The 15,842-nt window shown below is 36.7% G+C and overlaps 1 protein-coding gene across 21 annotated transcripts in view; it reads left to right on the top strand.

Moving 5' to 3' along the window:
- Window positions 1–15,842, top strand: part of ctbp2a (C-terminal binding protein 2a) — a 126,996-nt gene that overhangs the window by 89,152 nt on the left and 22,002 nt on the right. For all 21 annotated transcript variants that reach the window (XM_087289474.1, XM_087289480.1, XM_087289477.1 and 18 more), the window contains 2 exon segments: window positions 9,599–9,753; window positions 13,617–13,761. In XM_087289474.1, the coding sequence (XP_087145600.1) occupies window positions 9,599–9,753; window positions 13,617–13,761 (300 nt within the window).

Genomic DNA, 15,842 nt, shown 5'->3' with positions numbered 1-15,842 from the left:
TGTGTTGTTTGTGCTATTAGTGTACTTAAATCCTTGTTTTTTTTCATTAAATTCATTCATTTATTTCTTGGTCATTAGTGTGTTGTTTGTGCCATTAATGTACTTAAATCCTTGTCTTTTTTTTATTAAATTCATTAATTCATTTGTTAGTCATTAGTTTGCCCTAATGATTTTGATTAATTAACTAATTAGCTAATTCATTCATTCATTCATTCATTCATTCGTTTAGTCATAAGTGTGTTGTTTGTGCCATTAGTGTACTTAAATCCTTGTCGTTTTTCATTAAATTCTTTAATTCATTTGTTGGTCATTGGTGTGCTCTGATTTTCATTCATTCATTCATTCAGTCATTTGGTCCATCAGTTTTTTTCTTGGTCATTGGTTTGCTGATGTTTTACAAGCATGTTTATTAATATGCAATTGTTTCTTTCATTTAATTAATTTTTTATTCATTCATATGTTGTACTTTCGTTCTTTCACTCGTTCATTTCTTCATCCATTCATTGACATCGATTCTTTGATTTTTATTACTTGATATTTTTTGCCTTTTAAAAATTTCTTCTTTGTTCAAGCATTTTCTTCAATCATCCATTCACTCTTATTTATTTAGGAAAGCGTCATTCGTTTGGTAAACTCTCCATTTATCCAGCTTGTTTGTTGATTCGTTTGATTTACATTAACATTCTCTTTAATTTGCACGTTCAGATTTCTTCCCCTCCCTACTTTGATGTTCTTTCAATCATTTTGCTTGTTTTTTTGTTACATTTTTTTTCACTTGCTCTTTCATTTCTGCCTTTTTTCAGTTAACTATTTCCCTCTAACCTTCATTCTCACAATCACTCACTTTGTGTTCACATTACATAAGCCAAATAAATAGCATTTTAAACAGACAGAAGTGACTGTAATTGTGCAGCATGCAGGCAGAGGGTGAATAAGAGGAGGAAAATAAAAGAAAGAAAGAGAGAGATGTGAGTGGAAGGGAGAGGCTGGCAGTCTCTAACCACTGTGGTCTCCAAATCATAAATTTGAGAGCGAGGGAGTGCGGTTGAGGGAGGGGGGAAAAAAAAGGAGTGGGTCTAGGAAAAAAAAGAGCAACAGAAGGGGGAGTGATTGGAAGCGTGAGGAGTGGAACGGCACAACTCGTTTGCGCTGGCACTCGTGTAGGGAATTTTTGACCCTCTCCTCGACTCGGCCAGGCGTAATTATTCCTCTCCTCTTTCACCTTGAGAGGTTTGTGCAAAAAATGAGACGAGAGAGAGGGGGATGAAAAAAACGGCAATCAAGATGGACAAACCGAGAGTGCGGAGCGAGGACGGCGGACTCCTGAGCGAGTAGACCAGCTGAAATCTCTCTTGTATGGGGGAGTGAGCGACAGACAGAGACCCCCAGGACACAATCACAGGAGAACCATTTTTTTCCCTCTCTCTACCGCCTCCCTCCATTTTTTTTTCTCCCCCGTTTTTTGGGCTGCTCTTCATGGGAGGAATGTGGAGGCAGCATTTTCCAGGCAAGACGCATGTTTCCCAAATTGCCCAAAACTGTGTGTGTTTGCGTGCATGTATATGTGTGTGTGTCACAAGTGCATGTTTTGGCTGCTGTCTGTGACACATCTGCAAACTAGTTCGGCATGTTGCACACACATACACGTGTGCAAACACAGTGCATTGTGACTCCTTATTATTAATGTGTGTGTGTGTGTTTGGCTAATAGATCAGGAGGGGTGGAGAGAGAGAGAGAAGAAAAAGTGACGCAGCACAGATACACTCTTATTAGACACTCACGTATGCACCTGGTTTATTTCAGGTCTTTTATTTAGCAAGTTTTAGCTGCGTTTCTTGTGAGTGTTTGGTGCAAAGAGGAGGTGTGTTTTGCATTTCGGACATTTTTGGTTTGTTTGTGCGTTTCATTTGTGCAAGTGTGTACTTATGTTTGTGTGACGGTGAGAGATGAGGTTGCTTGGTAACCATAAGCAGCAGTTGACAGTGAGGTGAGGCACTTTGCTGCCAGCTTATTTTTTCTGTACAAGATTGCTTGTCGCACACTCTACACACACACACACACACACACACACACACACACTCACACACTTTTATTAAAATCACAGCGGCACACCTAAGCAAGAGGTGGGGAAACTCACACATACAGTGTGATGCACACCCTGCCATATTTAACACACACTCACACACACACACACACACTCTCACACACAGATCCACGTCAACGCAGCTCCATGGAAAAATCTCCTCATTTCCTTTTGTTTTTTCAGACTTTTATTGTTCACGGGATTTCAAAGAGAGTATTACATTTCTCTCTGTCTCTCTTGCTCACTTTCATTAGTTTCTCATACAGTAAAGCCACCAGAATGAAAAATCCTTTATTATTTACTCACCTTTGTGTTGTTTTTTTATTTCATCTGTTTAACACAACTGGAGACGTTGGTAATATATTCAAGGTGCTTTTTTCTGAGTTGCAAAGAAATGCCATAAATGTAGACTGATTTATTATTTGCTTTGATTTATGTGTCAGTTAGCTCTCTGCAACTCTCCCATGGTCGCCCACTGAAGCTAAGCAGGGCTGCGCCTGGTCAGTACCTGGATGGGAGACCACAAAGGAAAGCTAGGTTGCTGTCGGAAGTGGTGTTAGTGAAGCCAGCAGGTTGGTACTCAACCTGTGGTCTGTGTGGGTCCTAACGCCCCAGTATAGTGAAGGGGACTCTATCCTGCTCAGTGAGCGCCGTCTTTTGGATGAGATGTTAAACTGAGGTCCCGACTCTCTGTGGTCATTAAAAAAATCACAGGATGTCCTTCGAAAAAGAGTAGGGGTTTAACCCCGGCATCCTGGCCAAATTTGGCCACTGGCCTCTGTCCATCTTGGCCTACTAACCTAGGGTGTCCGCAGAGTCTTAAAAAGTATTAAAAGTTGCTAAATTAATAATGAGAAAATGAAGGCCCTTAAAAGCTATTAAAAAGTCTTAATTGCGCTATTACGAGGTCTTAAACTTTGTTCAAGCATTGTCCAAAGTGTTTGACTCCAAAAACACATAAATATATAGATTTTCCTCCTAATATTAATAACAGCGTGATTGGTTCGGGATTGGTTCGGGCCGGGGGGCGTCTGGCCAAACTCCTCCATGTGGGTGAAGTCAAGTAATTTGCGACAAATGCTGGAATGTGATGTGACGCTCTCCACATGAAGCGAAACCACAGAGCGGCAAAATGGGAAAATGTAAGTTTGCGTACTCCTGGTTGGAGAAAGAAGAGTTTAAACTGGCTAAAGCCTGTTGCTGAAAACAACCGCTTAATTCATTAGTTCAAGCTTTGTTTCTTCCGAGGTAATCTGAGTTCTGTTGCGTGGTTGTGCTCCATTGATTTATTTAACTACAACTGTTTATTAGCAACAGTTTATTAAGTTAAAGGTTTGATACTGATTGGAGCTTGAAGTGGCGATGATGTCTTAAAATATTCTGAGAAGGTCTTTAAAAAGTCTTAAAAAGGTATTGAAATTATCTTTAGGATTCCTGCATATATCCTGTAAACATCCCCATATCATAATTGGCTTCATCACGTTGTCTCCTCCTCATCTGCTGGTGTGTGGTGTGCGGTCTGGTGCAATATGGCTGCCGTTGTGTCATCCAGGTGGATGCTGAACACTGGTTGTGGATGAGGAGAAAGCGCTTTGAGTGTGCAGAAAAGCGCTATATAAATGTAAAGAATTATTATTATTATTTATTATAAATGAATATCGAGTATGATGATTGGTCACATGACAACAACATTTTGGGCTTCTTTTGAAGTATAAATGTCTAAACATTAAATCATTTAATAAGATTAAGTTTAGGTGTTGGAAAAAATGTATTCAGTTTGGCTTTATTCTTTATGTAAAAGTCTGCTTGTATGGTAAATAAACAGCAAAATTGTTTTTTAATGGAGCAGCAAAGTGGCTCAGTGGTTGGCACTGTCGCCTCACAGCAAGAAGGTTACTGGTTTAAGTCCTGGCTGGGTCAGTTGGCATTTCTGATGGAGTTTTTATGTTCTCCAAATAATGACGTGGGTTTCTACCGGGTGCTCATGTTTTCCCCACAGTCCAAAGACATGCGCTATTGGTGAATTGGATGAACTTAATTGGCCATAGTGTATGTGTGTATGAGTGTATGGATGTTGTTGCAGCTTGAGCAGTATCCGCTGTGTAAAACGTACGCTTTAAGTTGGCAGTTCATTCCGCTTTGGCGACCCCTGATGAAAAAAGGAACTAAGCCGAAGGAACATGAATGAATAAATGAATCCCATTAGTTTTTGTTTTAAGCATACATTTAGATTTTTTTAATATGTTGTAATAAATATTTATTTAGACATTAGTTCTGAAATAAAGTATAGAATTAACAGATGACCGCCGGTTATTATAAATAGTATTAGTAAATTAGTAATTATAGTGAATGATGGTCAGAACAAGACAATTGTAAAGTTTTTTTTTTTGCACATAAAATATCTCATACACAAACTGACAAATGTCTTGTCGTCAATCCCAGTTGTAAGAGCAACAAATAATAACTTGACTTCTAGTTAATCATTTGGAAAAGTGGCAGAAGGTCAAATACTGCAGCAGACCTATTGGAACCTATATGGACCCAAGAAAAATCATGTTTTGGGGTTACATTCAGTATGGGGGCGTGTGAGAGATCTGCAGAGTGGATGGCAACATCAACAGGCTGAGGTATCAAGACATTTGTGCTGCCGTTAACATTACAAACATCAGGAGAAGGCAAGTTCTCCAGCAGGATAGCGCTCCTTCTCATACTTCAGCCTTTACATCAAAGTTCCTGAAAGCAAAGAAGGTCAAAGTGCTCCAGGATTGGCCAGCCCAGTCACCAGACATGAACATTATTGAGCATGTCTGGGGTAAGGAGGAGGAGACATTGAAGTTGAACCCAAAGAATCTTGATGAACTCTGGGAGTCCTGCAAGAGCGCTTTCTCTGCCATTTCAGATGACTTTATTAATAAGTGATTTGAGTCATTGCAGAGATGTATGGATGCAGTCCTCCAAGCTCATGGGAGTCAGACACAATATTTATTCTTTCTCCACAACACCATGACTTTATATTCTATACTGGACATTATTTCTGTTAAGTGACAAGACTTTTGTCTAAACAAAGTCAGACCTTACAGTCCTAATTAAATAATTATAAATCAAGACATGATCATATTTTACTTTGGTAAAATAAGCGTAATCTAGAGACTTTTGCCTTTCATATAAGCCACTTCTACCAAATGATCAACTAGAAGTCAAGAAGAATAGGTGACAAGACTTTGTCAGGTCGTGTAGACTAAATAGACTCTTTTAAGACTAATAGTCTTGTGCTCCAAGAAATATCATAAATTCTTGCATGTCAGATTATTTCTCTTACTTTTCTCATCCTAAACCCTAATTAGTAGAATCATTGCATCTCTATTTAAAGTGAAACTTGTAAATTTAGCTGCTTCAAAAACTGAGACATTGCGTCTGACTACTGAGAAATTAAAGTTTTATTGAAACTCTCAGGGGCAGGGAAATATTTATGCTTTCCATTTTGCAATAAAAGGAAATTTTGGTAATTAAAATATTTAAATAGTTTGCCTTTTTTATAATATATTTATATACCTAGCACAGTGATGAGCACTGTCACCTCACAGCAAGAAGGCTGCTATCAGCCAATTAGATTGAGTACCAGACAAAACTATATATACATATATTGAAGTCAGAATTATTAGACCCCATTTAAATTTTTTTCCTTTTTTTAAATATTTCCCAAATGATGTTTAACAGAGCAAGTAAATTTTCACAGTATATCTAATAATATTTTTCCTTCTGGAGAAAGTCTTATTTGTTTTATTTCAGCTAGAATAAAAGCAGTTTTTAATTTTTAAACACCATTTTATGTTCAATATTATTAGCCCCTTTAAGCATTATTTTTTCTGATAGTCTACAGAAGAAACCATTTTTATACATTGGTTTATAATTACCCTATTTACCCTAACTTGCCTAGTTAACCTAATTAACCTAGTTAAGCCTTTAAATGTCACTTTAAGAAGTGTCTTGAAAAATATCTAGTCAAATATTATTAAGTGTCATCATGGCAAAGATAAAATAAATCAGCTATCATAAATAAGTTATTAAAACTATATAAAGCTGAAGTCAGTTTCAGCTGGGCCAGTTGGCATTTCAGTGTGGAGTTTGCATGTTCTCCCTGTGTTGGTGTGGGTTTCCTCTGGGTGCTCCGGTTTCCCCCCAGTCCAATCACATGCGCTATAAGTGAATTGAAGAAACTAAATTGGCAGTAGTGTATGTGTGGGTGTGTGAATGAGTGTGTATGGGTGTTTCCCAGTACTGAGTTGCAGCTGGAAGGGCATCGGCTGTGCAAAACATATGCTGGATAAGTTGTTGGTTCATTCCACTGTGGTGACCCCTGATGAATTAAGGGATTAAGCAGAAGAAAAGTAAATGAATAAAAATCTATCACATTAATTGGCTTGATTCATTTATAGTAATGTGCAACTGTATAATCAAGACCTTCTTAGAACTTAGAATTCTACATCTTAGTTCATCAACCAATCAGAAATAAGCATTCAGTTTACGTTTTTTTTTTTAATTTGATATTTGCAGTAATGCTATAGATCAGTGGTCACCAAACTTGTTCCTGGAGGGCCGATGTCCAGCAGATTTTAGCTCCAACCCTAATCAAACACACCTGAACAAGCTAATCAAGGTCTTACTAGGTATACTTGAAACATCCAGGCAGGTGTGTTGAAGCAAGTTGGAACTAAACCCTGCAGGGACACCGGCCCTGCTGGACCGAGATTGGTGACCCCTGCTATAGAAGAATCATTTTAGGCTCACAAAACAATCTTTCTTTTATAAAAAGTCCTTCATCTATTCAAAAAAGAGAGAATTTGATTGATCTAAAGGATCTTATAACACCATAAAGAATCCTCTTCTTTTTTATGGAACATTCTATGGATTCTAAAGATTCTTTACGGAACCGTCCACCTTTTTGAATTAAAAATATCATAGAAATCTGACTTTGTTCCAAGGATGAAAGAAAGTCATCTGGGTTTTTCATTTTCAGCTGAATAGTCCATGCTGAGAGAAAACTGCTGAGAGACTGAGAGAAATTGTGATGGCGATAACAAATAAAAAGCCTTGCGTCTCAGAAATCGATGGTTTTTGTCAGGATGTTTTGTGCTCTGTGATCAGAGTAAATGTGGAGATGCCCATAGAGAATCGCTGGAGGATTGGACGCAGATTTCCCCCTGCCGCTCTCTGATTGGATAATTCCCCCTGCTGGCCCCTGATTGGATAATAGCCGTGTACTGCTCGAGCTCAAGCTCTGTTTGTTTAAAAATCTCTGAGTTTAAGTTTGCCTTTGCTTCTCTTGTCCAAAAAAGCTTTTAGAGCAGGCTGCTTGAGCTCCCGAATTGTTTATGAGTCGGAAAATGAACAGTCGGCTCGGTTGTGTGAACATTGATTGGTTGCGAGTGTGTCCGAGTGTGTGTGTGTGTTCAGGTTTGCTTTGTTATTGTCCTTCATAGCTTCAGAGGAGATGTACTGTAATGCAGAATGAAAATTACGTTGTGCCAGTAATATAACAGAATATTTATGAAAAACACCTGAACAACTAGAGCTGCACAATATATTGTTTGAGCATCGATATCGCAATGTGTGCATCAGTGTTGAGTTTATAGTTGACCAGAAACCACAGCTCAAAACACATGAGATTTGAGGAGACAAAAAAGACTAATTTTATTGAATTATTTATATGATTAAGTTATTTTACATTTGATTATTGCATTTCTGTACCTGAATACTGTAAGAAAACCATAGAGGACTGTTTATTTCACTTTAATATTTGCTCCATTGTGTTTTATTATATATTAATTGTCTATAGTCTACAGAACAAACAATCGTTATACAATGACTTGCCTAACTTCCCTAACCTGCATAGGTAACCTAATTAACCTAGTTAAGCCTTTAAATGTCATTTTAAGCTGTACAGAAGTGTCTTGAAATCCAGTAAAATATCTAGTCAAATATTATTTACTGTCATCATGGCAAAGATAAAATAAATCAGCAATTATAAATAAGTTATTAAAACTATATAATGTCAAAGTCAGAAATTTTAATTAATAACCTCATGTGGAACTCTGAATCTGCATCTCATTTCGGAGTCTGCTTCTGTCTACCGGAGTTTGTATTTTGGTCACGGGCACATGCTTTTAGAGCCTTTCTGAATGAATACATGAAATATGCTGTTTTCCTCCAAGGCAACCCGGAGTGCTGAAGTATAATTAGCTAAAGTGGCAGTGGGCGGGTTAAAAGAACCAATAAAGACAGCCGCTCTGGCACGTAACGTACAATTTCAAAGCAGAATACAGTTGAAGTCAGAATTATTAGCCCCCTGAATTATTAGCCCTCCTGTTTCTTTTTTTTTCCCAATGTCTGTTTAACGAAGAGAAGATTTTTTTTCAACACATTTCTAATAATAATAGTTTTAAAAACTCATTTATAATTACTGATTTAATTTATCTTAGCTATGAAGACAATACATAATATTTGACTAGATATTTTTCAAGACACCTCTATACAGCTTAAAGTGACATTTAAAGGCTTAACTAGGTTAATTTGGTTAACTAGGCAGGTTAGGGTAATTAGGCAAGTTATTGTATAACAGTGGTTTGTTCTGTAAACTATTGAAAAAAAGGGTCTAATAATTTTGTCCTTAAAATGGTCCTTAAAATTTAAAAACTGCTTTTATTGTAGCCGAAATAAAATAAAAAAGACTTTCTCCAGAAGAAAAAATCAGACATACTGTAAAAATTTCTTTGCTCTGTTAAACATAATTTGGGAAATATTTAAAAAAAGAAAAATAAATTCAAAGGGGGCTAATAATTCTGAAAACTATATATATATATATATATATATATATATATATATATATATATATATATATATATATATATATATTTGAAAACACCTTTAGCAGCAGAAAAAAACACCATAAATCTGTATTTTTATATGTACATTTTTAAAAATATTTTAAAATATAGAATATGGAAGCCAATTAAAGTTGCAGAGACAATGAATAAAATCTTAAATACGCGTGTGTGTCTGAGTGAGTGAGTGATTGAGTGAATATGTGTGCCGTGTGAGTGTGTGTTTCTATCCATCCCCCGTCTGATTTCTCCTGCTCTGATGTAGCGATGGCTCCACCATGTCATTTGTGTTTCTGTTTGATGTGTCCAGTGCTCATTTAACGCTTGCCAGACCCCCTGATCTCTCGCATCCGCTCCCGTTCCCCTCCGAGATCCCCCCACATCTCTCACACAATTATTATTTCATAATACCCTGCTTAATAATTCTGATTTGAAGTCCTTTTTTTAAGTAGACGGCATAGAGTGTAAAAGACACGAAACGGGCGAGCAAGACATCCCCCCCCCCCTTTCCACACACTCCCCCCAAAGGCTATTAAATGAGCTGTAATCATCATAACTCTGGCCGAGTGCTGTAATCTGCATGACAACAGGACTGGCGGGTGTGTGTGTTTGACGTCTGCGTGTGTGTCTGCAGGTATAAGGCCTCAGATCATGAATGGCCCCATGCACCCCCGGCCGCTGGTGGCTCTGCTGGACGGGAGAGACTGTACTGTGGAGATGCCCATCCTAAAGGATTTGGCAACCGTGGCGTTTTGTGATGCACAGTCCACGCAGGAAATCCATGAGAAGGTTTGTTTTTGGCGTTAATGGCATATGAGGGGCTATTTTGGTAACATTTTAGAATACTGTTGATGTTGGTTAATGTGTTTACTTGCATGAAGAATAAATTTTTTACAGTGTCTGTTAATGTTAGTGTAATGAAAATACAGTTGTTTGTTGTTCACTCACGGTGCACTAACTAATGTTAACAAGCATGGATTTGGATATTAATAATGCATTAGTAAATGTTGAACTATGATTAATAAATGTATTTATTTTATTTATGTATTTATTTGGCTCGGATGTCACACTTACACTGGACAACCGAATGCTTTTGTTTTAAGTGTTTCAGCAGACTTGCTAATTCTCAACGTCTGTCCAAAGGAGGATTGACAAAATGAAAATATAATAATTTTATAAATATAATAATTGTTTTAAACACTTTTTAAGAACACTACTAAAAAATATTTATATTACTTTCTAATTTTAGGCTAACAGGTAAATCATTCCACTATTTGGCTCCCTTTACTGAGAAAACAGATTGACCAAATGAGGTCTTACACTTTGGCGTTAGCAGTTAGCAGTTAGCCATTAGCAGTTGCTCGTGTGACTCTGTGAGAGGTCTGATGCCTACTGATTAGATCTGAAAACCGCATTGGAACATAATTATTTAAACATTTTAAAAACTATTTAAGATAATTAAATTTAATAAAACTAAAATGTTAGGTTTACATTAAACATCGCAATAATGCCATCACAGAGGCTTTAAGTCCATCGTTGTGTTTAAATATCGAGTCAATAGGCTTCAAATTGCTGTACAAGTATTGTTCCTCTTAGTAAATACATTAACTAAGTGTACTGTTTTGTACATGGTTGATACAGGGTTTTCATACAATTTGATTGATTCATTGATCAAATCATATTTGTTCAGAAATTCTCATTATTCAAAATGTGTCTTTTTTGTCTATATATGTTATATATTTATAATGTTGTATAAATATATAATTAGAATTCTATATATTTATAATTTTATATATTTAGATAAAATTTATCAACAGTAAATCTAATTAAAGTATTTGCCCTTTTCTGAAATATTAATTATTTTTCAAATCCAGGGCTTGACATTAACTTTTTTGATCACCAGCCACTGTGGCTAGTCAATTTCCAACATTACTAGCCATTCGGCATTTTCACTGGCCACAATTTTGTTGTTGGGAAATATATTTCATATGGATAAATTTGACTTTGGCATTCTAAAATTACTTGATTTATGTGTTATGTCTGCATGCCTTCATTAATTTAAGTTTTTTTGTGTGTGTGTGTTTGTCAATGAGCATGAGCAAACGGGTTGTGGTTTCATAGTTTCGCATTGCAATTAGTTTTTATTTCACATGACTGTTTAGGGCTCAACACTAAAGATTTACCAATTTTGTCTCTGACCACACCAAACTTATTATTTCTTAGGGTTTTATTTCTTAGGCACACAGATTTTAAATAATGCGTCAAAGCAAGCAAAATATAACTGTATACACACTTTTTATTCGACAAAAATGTTCTTAAAAAAACAATTGACATTTAAAATAATTATTGTCATCATGTATCTAAAACTAAGCACAGTAGTCTGTCCAGGCTAAAAGTCCCTGATCACCAATTAAATATAGATAAATGGAGAGTCATACTCCTATTAAAGCAATGTTATTGTAAAGAATGATATTGTAAATTATTAATTAACCATATTAACAAAAATAGCTGTAAGCAAAAGGTTAACGTTTGGCCCTTTAATAATCAGTTTAAAACATGGTTAAAGCGAAAGCGGTAACCGCTGATGCTTACAAAAAATCTCGAAAGTAGCAGGACTGTGTATGCATGAGCTGATGCACCTGTTGCGTTTCCAGGCACGGTTGCTTTGTGCAAGAAAACAGGAGATGAGAGCTTTTAAACACTCGTGCGCATCGCTTCAGCTGTGATGCCTGACAGTGTCGTCAATGAGCGAGGATTACCTGTGTATCACCGTGCGCCTGATCATCCTCTCATTTGCTATTCATCTGCTTTCATTTGTTCGCATGAACATTTATCAGTCATGCTGCTACTTGATTCTAAGAGCACATTTGCATGCATGTTGACAAACGGTCTTAAACTAAAATTCTAATCTTTAGGGGCAAGGCAGCACTGGCAATTTAAAGATTATTGTATTTTGTTTTTTTGTTTTTTGATCGGCTACAAGGCAAACCACTGTAGTCCAATGACTTGCCTAGTTAGCATAATTACACTAGTTAAGCCTTTAAATGTCTTTTTAAGCTGAATGCTAGTGTCTTAAAAAATATTCAGTCAGATATTATGTGCTGTAATCATGGCAGGAGAGAGAGAGAGAATGAATAAAGAAAGAAAAGGGAGGGAGAGAAAGAAAAACGAATGAATACGAGTGAAAGAAAGAGAACGAGTAAAAAGAAAGATTAAATGAACCAAAGAAAAACAAAGAAAGAGAACAAACAAGCGAAAGAAAGACATAACGAACGAAAGAAAAGGAACGAAAGAAAGGACAACGAACAAAACAAAGAGAACGAGAAAAAAGAAAGAACAAATAAAAATAGAGATTAAAGAAACATGGAAGAACAAACAAACCATCAAAAAAAGAGAATGAAAGAGAAAGAGAATGAACAAGTGAAAGTAAATGAGAAAGAACAAGCTAAAGAAAGAGAACGAACGAAACAAAGAAAATGAACAAAAGAGAATGAACAATAAAGAAAGAAAGAAAGAAAGAAAGAGAACGAACAAGTGAAAGAGACGGAATGAAAGAGAACAAAATAACAAAAGAAAGAGGTAAAAGCAAGAGAACAAACAAGCGAAGGAAAGACATAACGAATGAAAGAAAAGGAACAAAAGAAAGAATGAACAAAGAACAAGAAAGTAAGAACAAGAGAAAAATGAAAGAACAAAAAAAATAAAAAAGAGATCAAATAAAAAAGAGAACGAGGGAAAAAAAGAGAGGAAGAACAAACAAACATAAACAAAAAATTATGACAGAGAAAGTTAAAGAACAAAAGAAAGAAAAAAGGACGAACTAATGAAAGAGAGAGAATAAAAGAAAGAGAATGAATGGAGGAGAAGAAAGAGAACGAATGAACAAAAGAAAGAGAAAAAGAGCAAACAAGCGAAAAGCGAAAGACAATGAACGAAAAAAGGAACAAAAGAAAGAAAGAGACAAGAGGAAAAAAAGAATGAATAAAAATAAAAAAGAGATCAAAAACGAGGGGAAAAAGAAAAAGATCAAACAAACAAAAAAGAGAATGAAAGAGAAAGTAAATAAGTGAAAGAAAGAAAGAGAAGAAACAAGCAAAATAAAGAGAAAGAACGAAACAGAAAATGAGCGAAAGAAAGAGAAAGAAAGAAAGAAAGAAAGAAAGAAAGAAAGAAAGAAAGAAAGAAAGAAAGAAAGAAAGAAAGAAAACAAAAAGGTGAAAAAAGACAGAATGAGAGAGAACAAACAAAAAAAAAGAATGAACAAGTGAAAGAAAAAAATAAAGATAACAAGCAAAAACAAATAGAAGAAAGAGAACAAAAGAAAGAAAGAAGCATATATTTTTACAGAGACAGGCTGTCATTCTTGTTTTATTGAGCCACATATCAGAGCCACTAATGCAGAAACTGTTGGACTATCAGCTCAAAATCAGGGTGTTTGCCTGTTCAGTTTATCCTTGTTTTATGGATGGTTCAGTCTAAATGAGGGCTTTGACTTTGTAGTGTTTGTAAAGCAAACATTTCTCAGTTCTCAAACTGAAAGGAAATGTACGAACATGGCAAACTCCTCAAGACAAATGCATTACACCCACATGCTCCACAGAGAAATGATGTGCGTGTCTGTGATGCTCATGATCATGTGTCTGCGTGTGCAGGTGTTGAACGAGGCGGTGGGTGCGATGATGTACCACACCATCACCCTGACCAGAGAAGACCTGGAAAAGTTCAAAGCCCTCCGGATTATCATCCGCATCGGCAGTGGATACGACAACATCGACATTAAAGCTGCCGGAGAGATGGGTGAGAGAGCCTGTTTATACTCACAATAGAGGCATTTGTACAATACAGTAAACATTTGAAAGAGTTTTTGAGATGAAAAGGGTTTCTATGTCTGATATAAAAATCATTCAAGATGCACCAGTAGTATTTTGAATTTATATTATGTATATTGGTCAATTGCATACAGTATTATACACCCATCGGCCACTTTATTAGGTACACCTGTCCAACTGCTCGTTAACACAAATCAAATCAGCCAATCACATGGCAGCAACTCAATGCATTTAGGCATGTAGTCGTGGTCAAGACGATCTGCTGCAGTTCAAACCAAGCATCTGAATGGGGAGGAAAGGGGATTTAAGAGACTTTGAACGTGGCATGATTGTTGGTGCCAGACGGGCTGGTCTGAGTATTTCAGAAGCTGCTAATCTACTGGGATTTTCACGTACAACCATCTCTAGGGTTTACAGAGAATGGCTTGAAGAAGAGAAAATATTCAGTGAGTGGCAGTTCTGTGGGTGCAAATGCCTTGTTGATGCCAGAGGTCAGATGAGAATGGCCAGACCGGTTCCAGCTGATAGAAAGGCAACAATAACTCAAATAACCACTCGTTTCAAATGAGGTCTGCAGAAGAGCATCTCTGACAGCACAACACGATCAACCTTGAGGCGAATGGGCTACAGCAGCAGAAGATCCCACCGGGTGCCACTCCTGTCAGCTAAGAACAGGAAACTGAGGCTACGATTCGCACAGGTTCTTAACCATATCAGCCTGGAAAAAAAACAAGTTTTCATTTCCCGCCAGTCTTAGTACACGATGTAACTACAAAATGTTCAAGGTTTAATTAGAAAAATGATCAAAACTTTTTGCAGAGAGGGAGAAATGCTGCTAATGGTCTAATCCAATTCAATGGTTTATGCTAAGCTAAGCTAATAGTGTTCCTACCAGACCCAGAGATCTGACTCTCTACAGAACAAACCACTGTTATACGCGGTACACTTATAGTGTGAGTGCAAAACGGGCCTGAGCCCAAAACTGAAAGCGAGGCGTGACTTTTAAGGGATCGTTTTATATGGATTAATGAGTCATTCTTGCTGTTCAATGAACGCAAACTGTCGTAGATTATTAAAGGCGCAAACTCCTCATTGCACCACAGCTGCGCCTTCAGCAAACCTCCTAAATCCTGCAGCACACGAACTTTATGATTGTTTATATGCGTCAAAGGTGTATAAATAATAAATAAAAATATTTGACAGTGTGTCACGCATCCCCAACGACTAAAACAATATAACTAAAGCAATCTCCACTGTGCTGAGCGAGAGCGCTGAACAGCGCATCATCGATGACGTAAGAGTGCCTAGGCCCAAATGTAATGTAAGTGTGGGCCGTCAGGGGAGACGGGAGAGGGGACAAGCGTGCTTTGGCCTCGTTCAAGGCAACTGTACATAGTGTAAGTACGCCTTTAGAGTGCAGTGAATGGAAGAGTAGAACAAATGTTTTTTTTTTTTTTTTTTTTTTACAATCCTATTTGCTGAAAAATTAAAAGAAAAACTCCATGTTGTTATCAAGACTTGCAGAAAAAGGACAGACAGAAGAGAGAACAACGTCATAAATACTTAATTACCTGCTATATGTGTGAACCCAGCATAAAAGTGTCATTATCGCCACCTGTTGGTTCGGTCTGCCCTCAACATGCATCACAGTGGGTCTTTGTGTTTTTTATGTGGACAGTTTTTTTTATAAACGAAAGCAGGGAAGATCCTATTTATAAAAAATACAAGTGTACAAGCGTGGACATGGCCTGTTTCTTTTATTGTCAGAGACGTTTTAGACCAAAATAACAAATGGTTTTGTACTGTTTTGTACACATTAGACTCAGCTCTAACATGTTGTACACATTATATTAAATTTTTTGCAAGTATGTAAAGATTTTGCTCTGAGAAAAGAAATTCTTGTTTATTACGTCTGAATCAGAGAATAGTTCCTAGCCATATCGACCAGGAAAATAGCCGTCAGTCTAAGTACACAATGTAACTACAGAACATTCAAGAATTAAATAGGAAAATTATCAGTACTCGCTCTATTTTTTTGCAGAGAGAGAG

This window comes from Danio rerio, chromosome 17 (assembly GCF_052040795.2).
Source record: "Danio rerio strain M-AB ecotype USA chromosome 17, GRCz13ab, whole genome shotgun sequence".
Classification (NCBI taxonomy): Eukaryota; Metazoa; Chordata; class Actinopteri; order Cypriniformes; family Danionidae; genus Danio; species Danio rerio.
The sequence above is the reverse complement of the archived record's forward strand: the minus strand, read 5'-3'. Positions and strand labels throughout refer to the sequence as shown.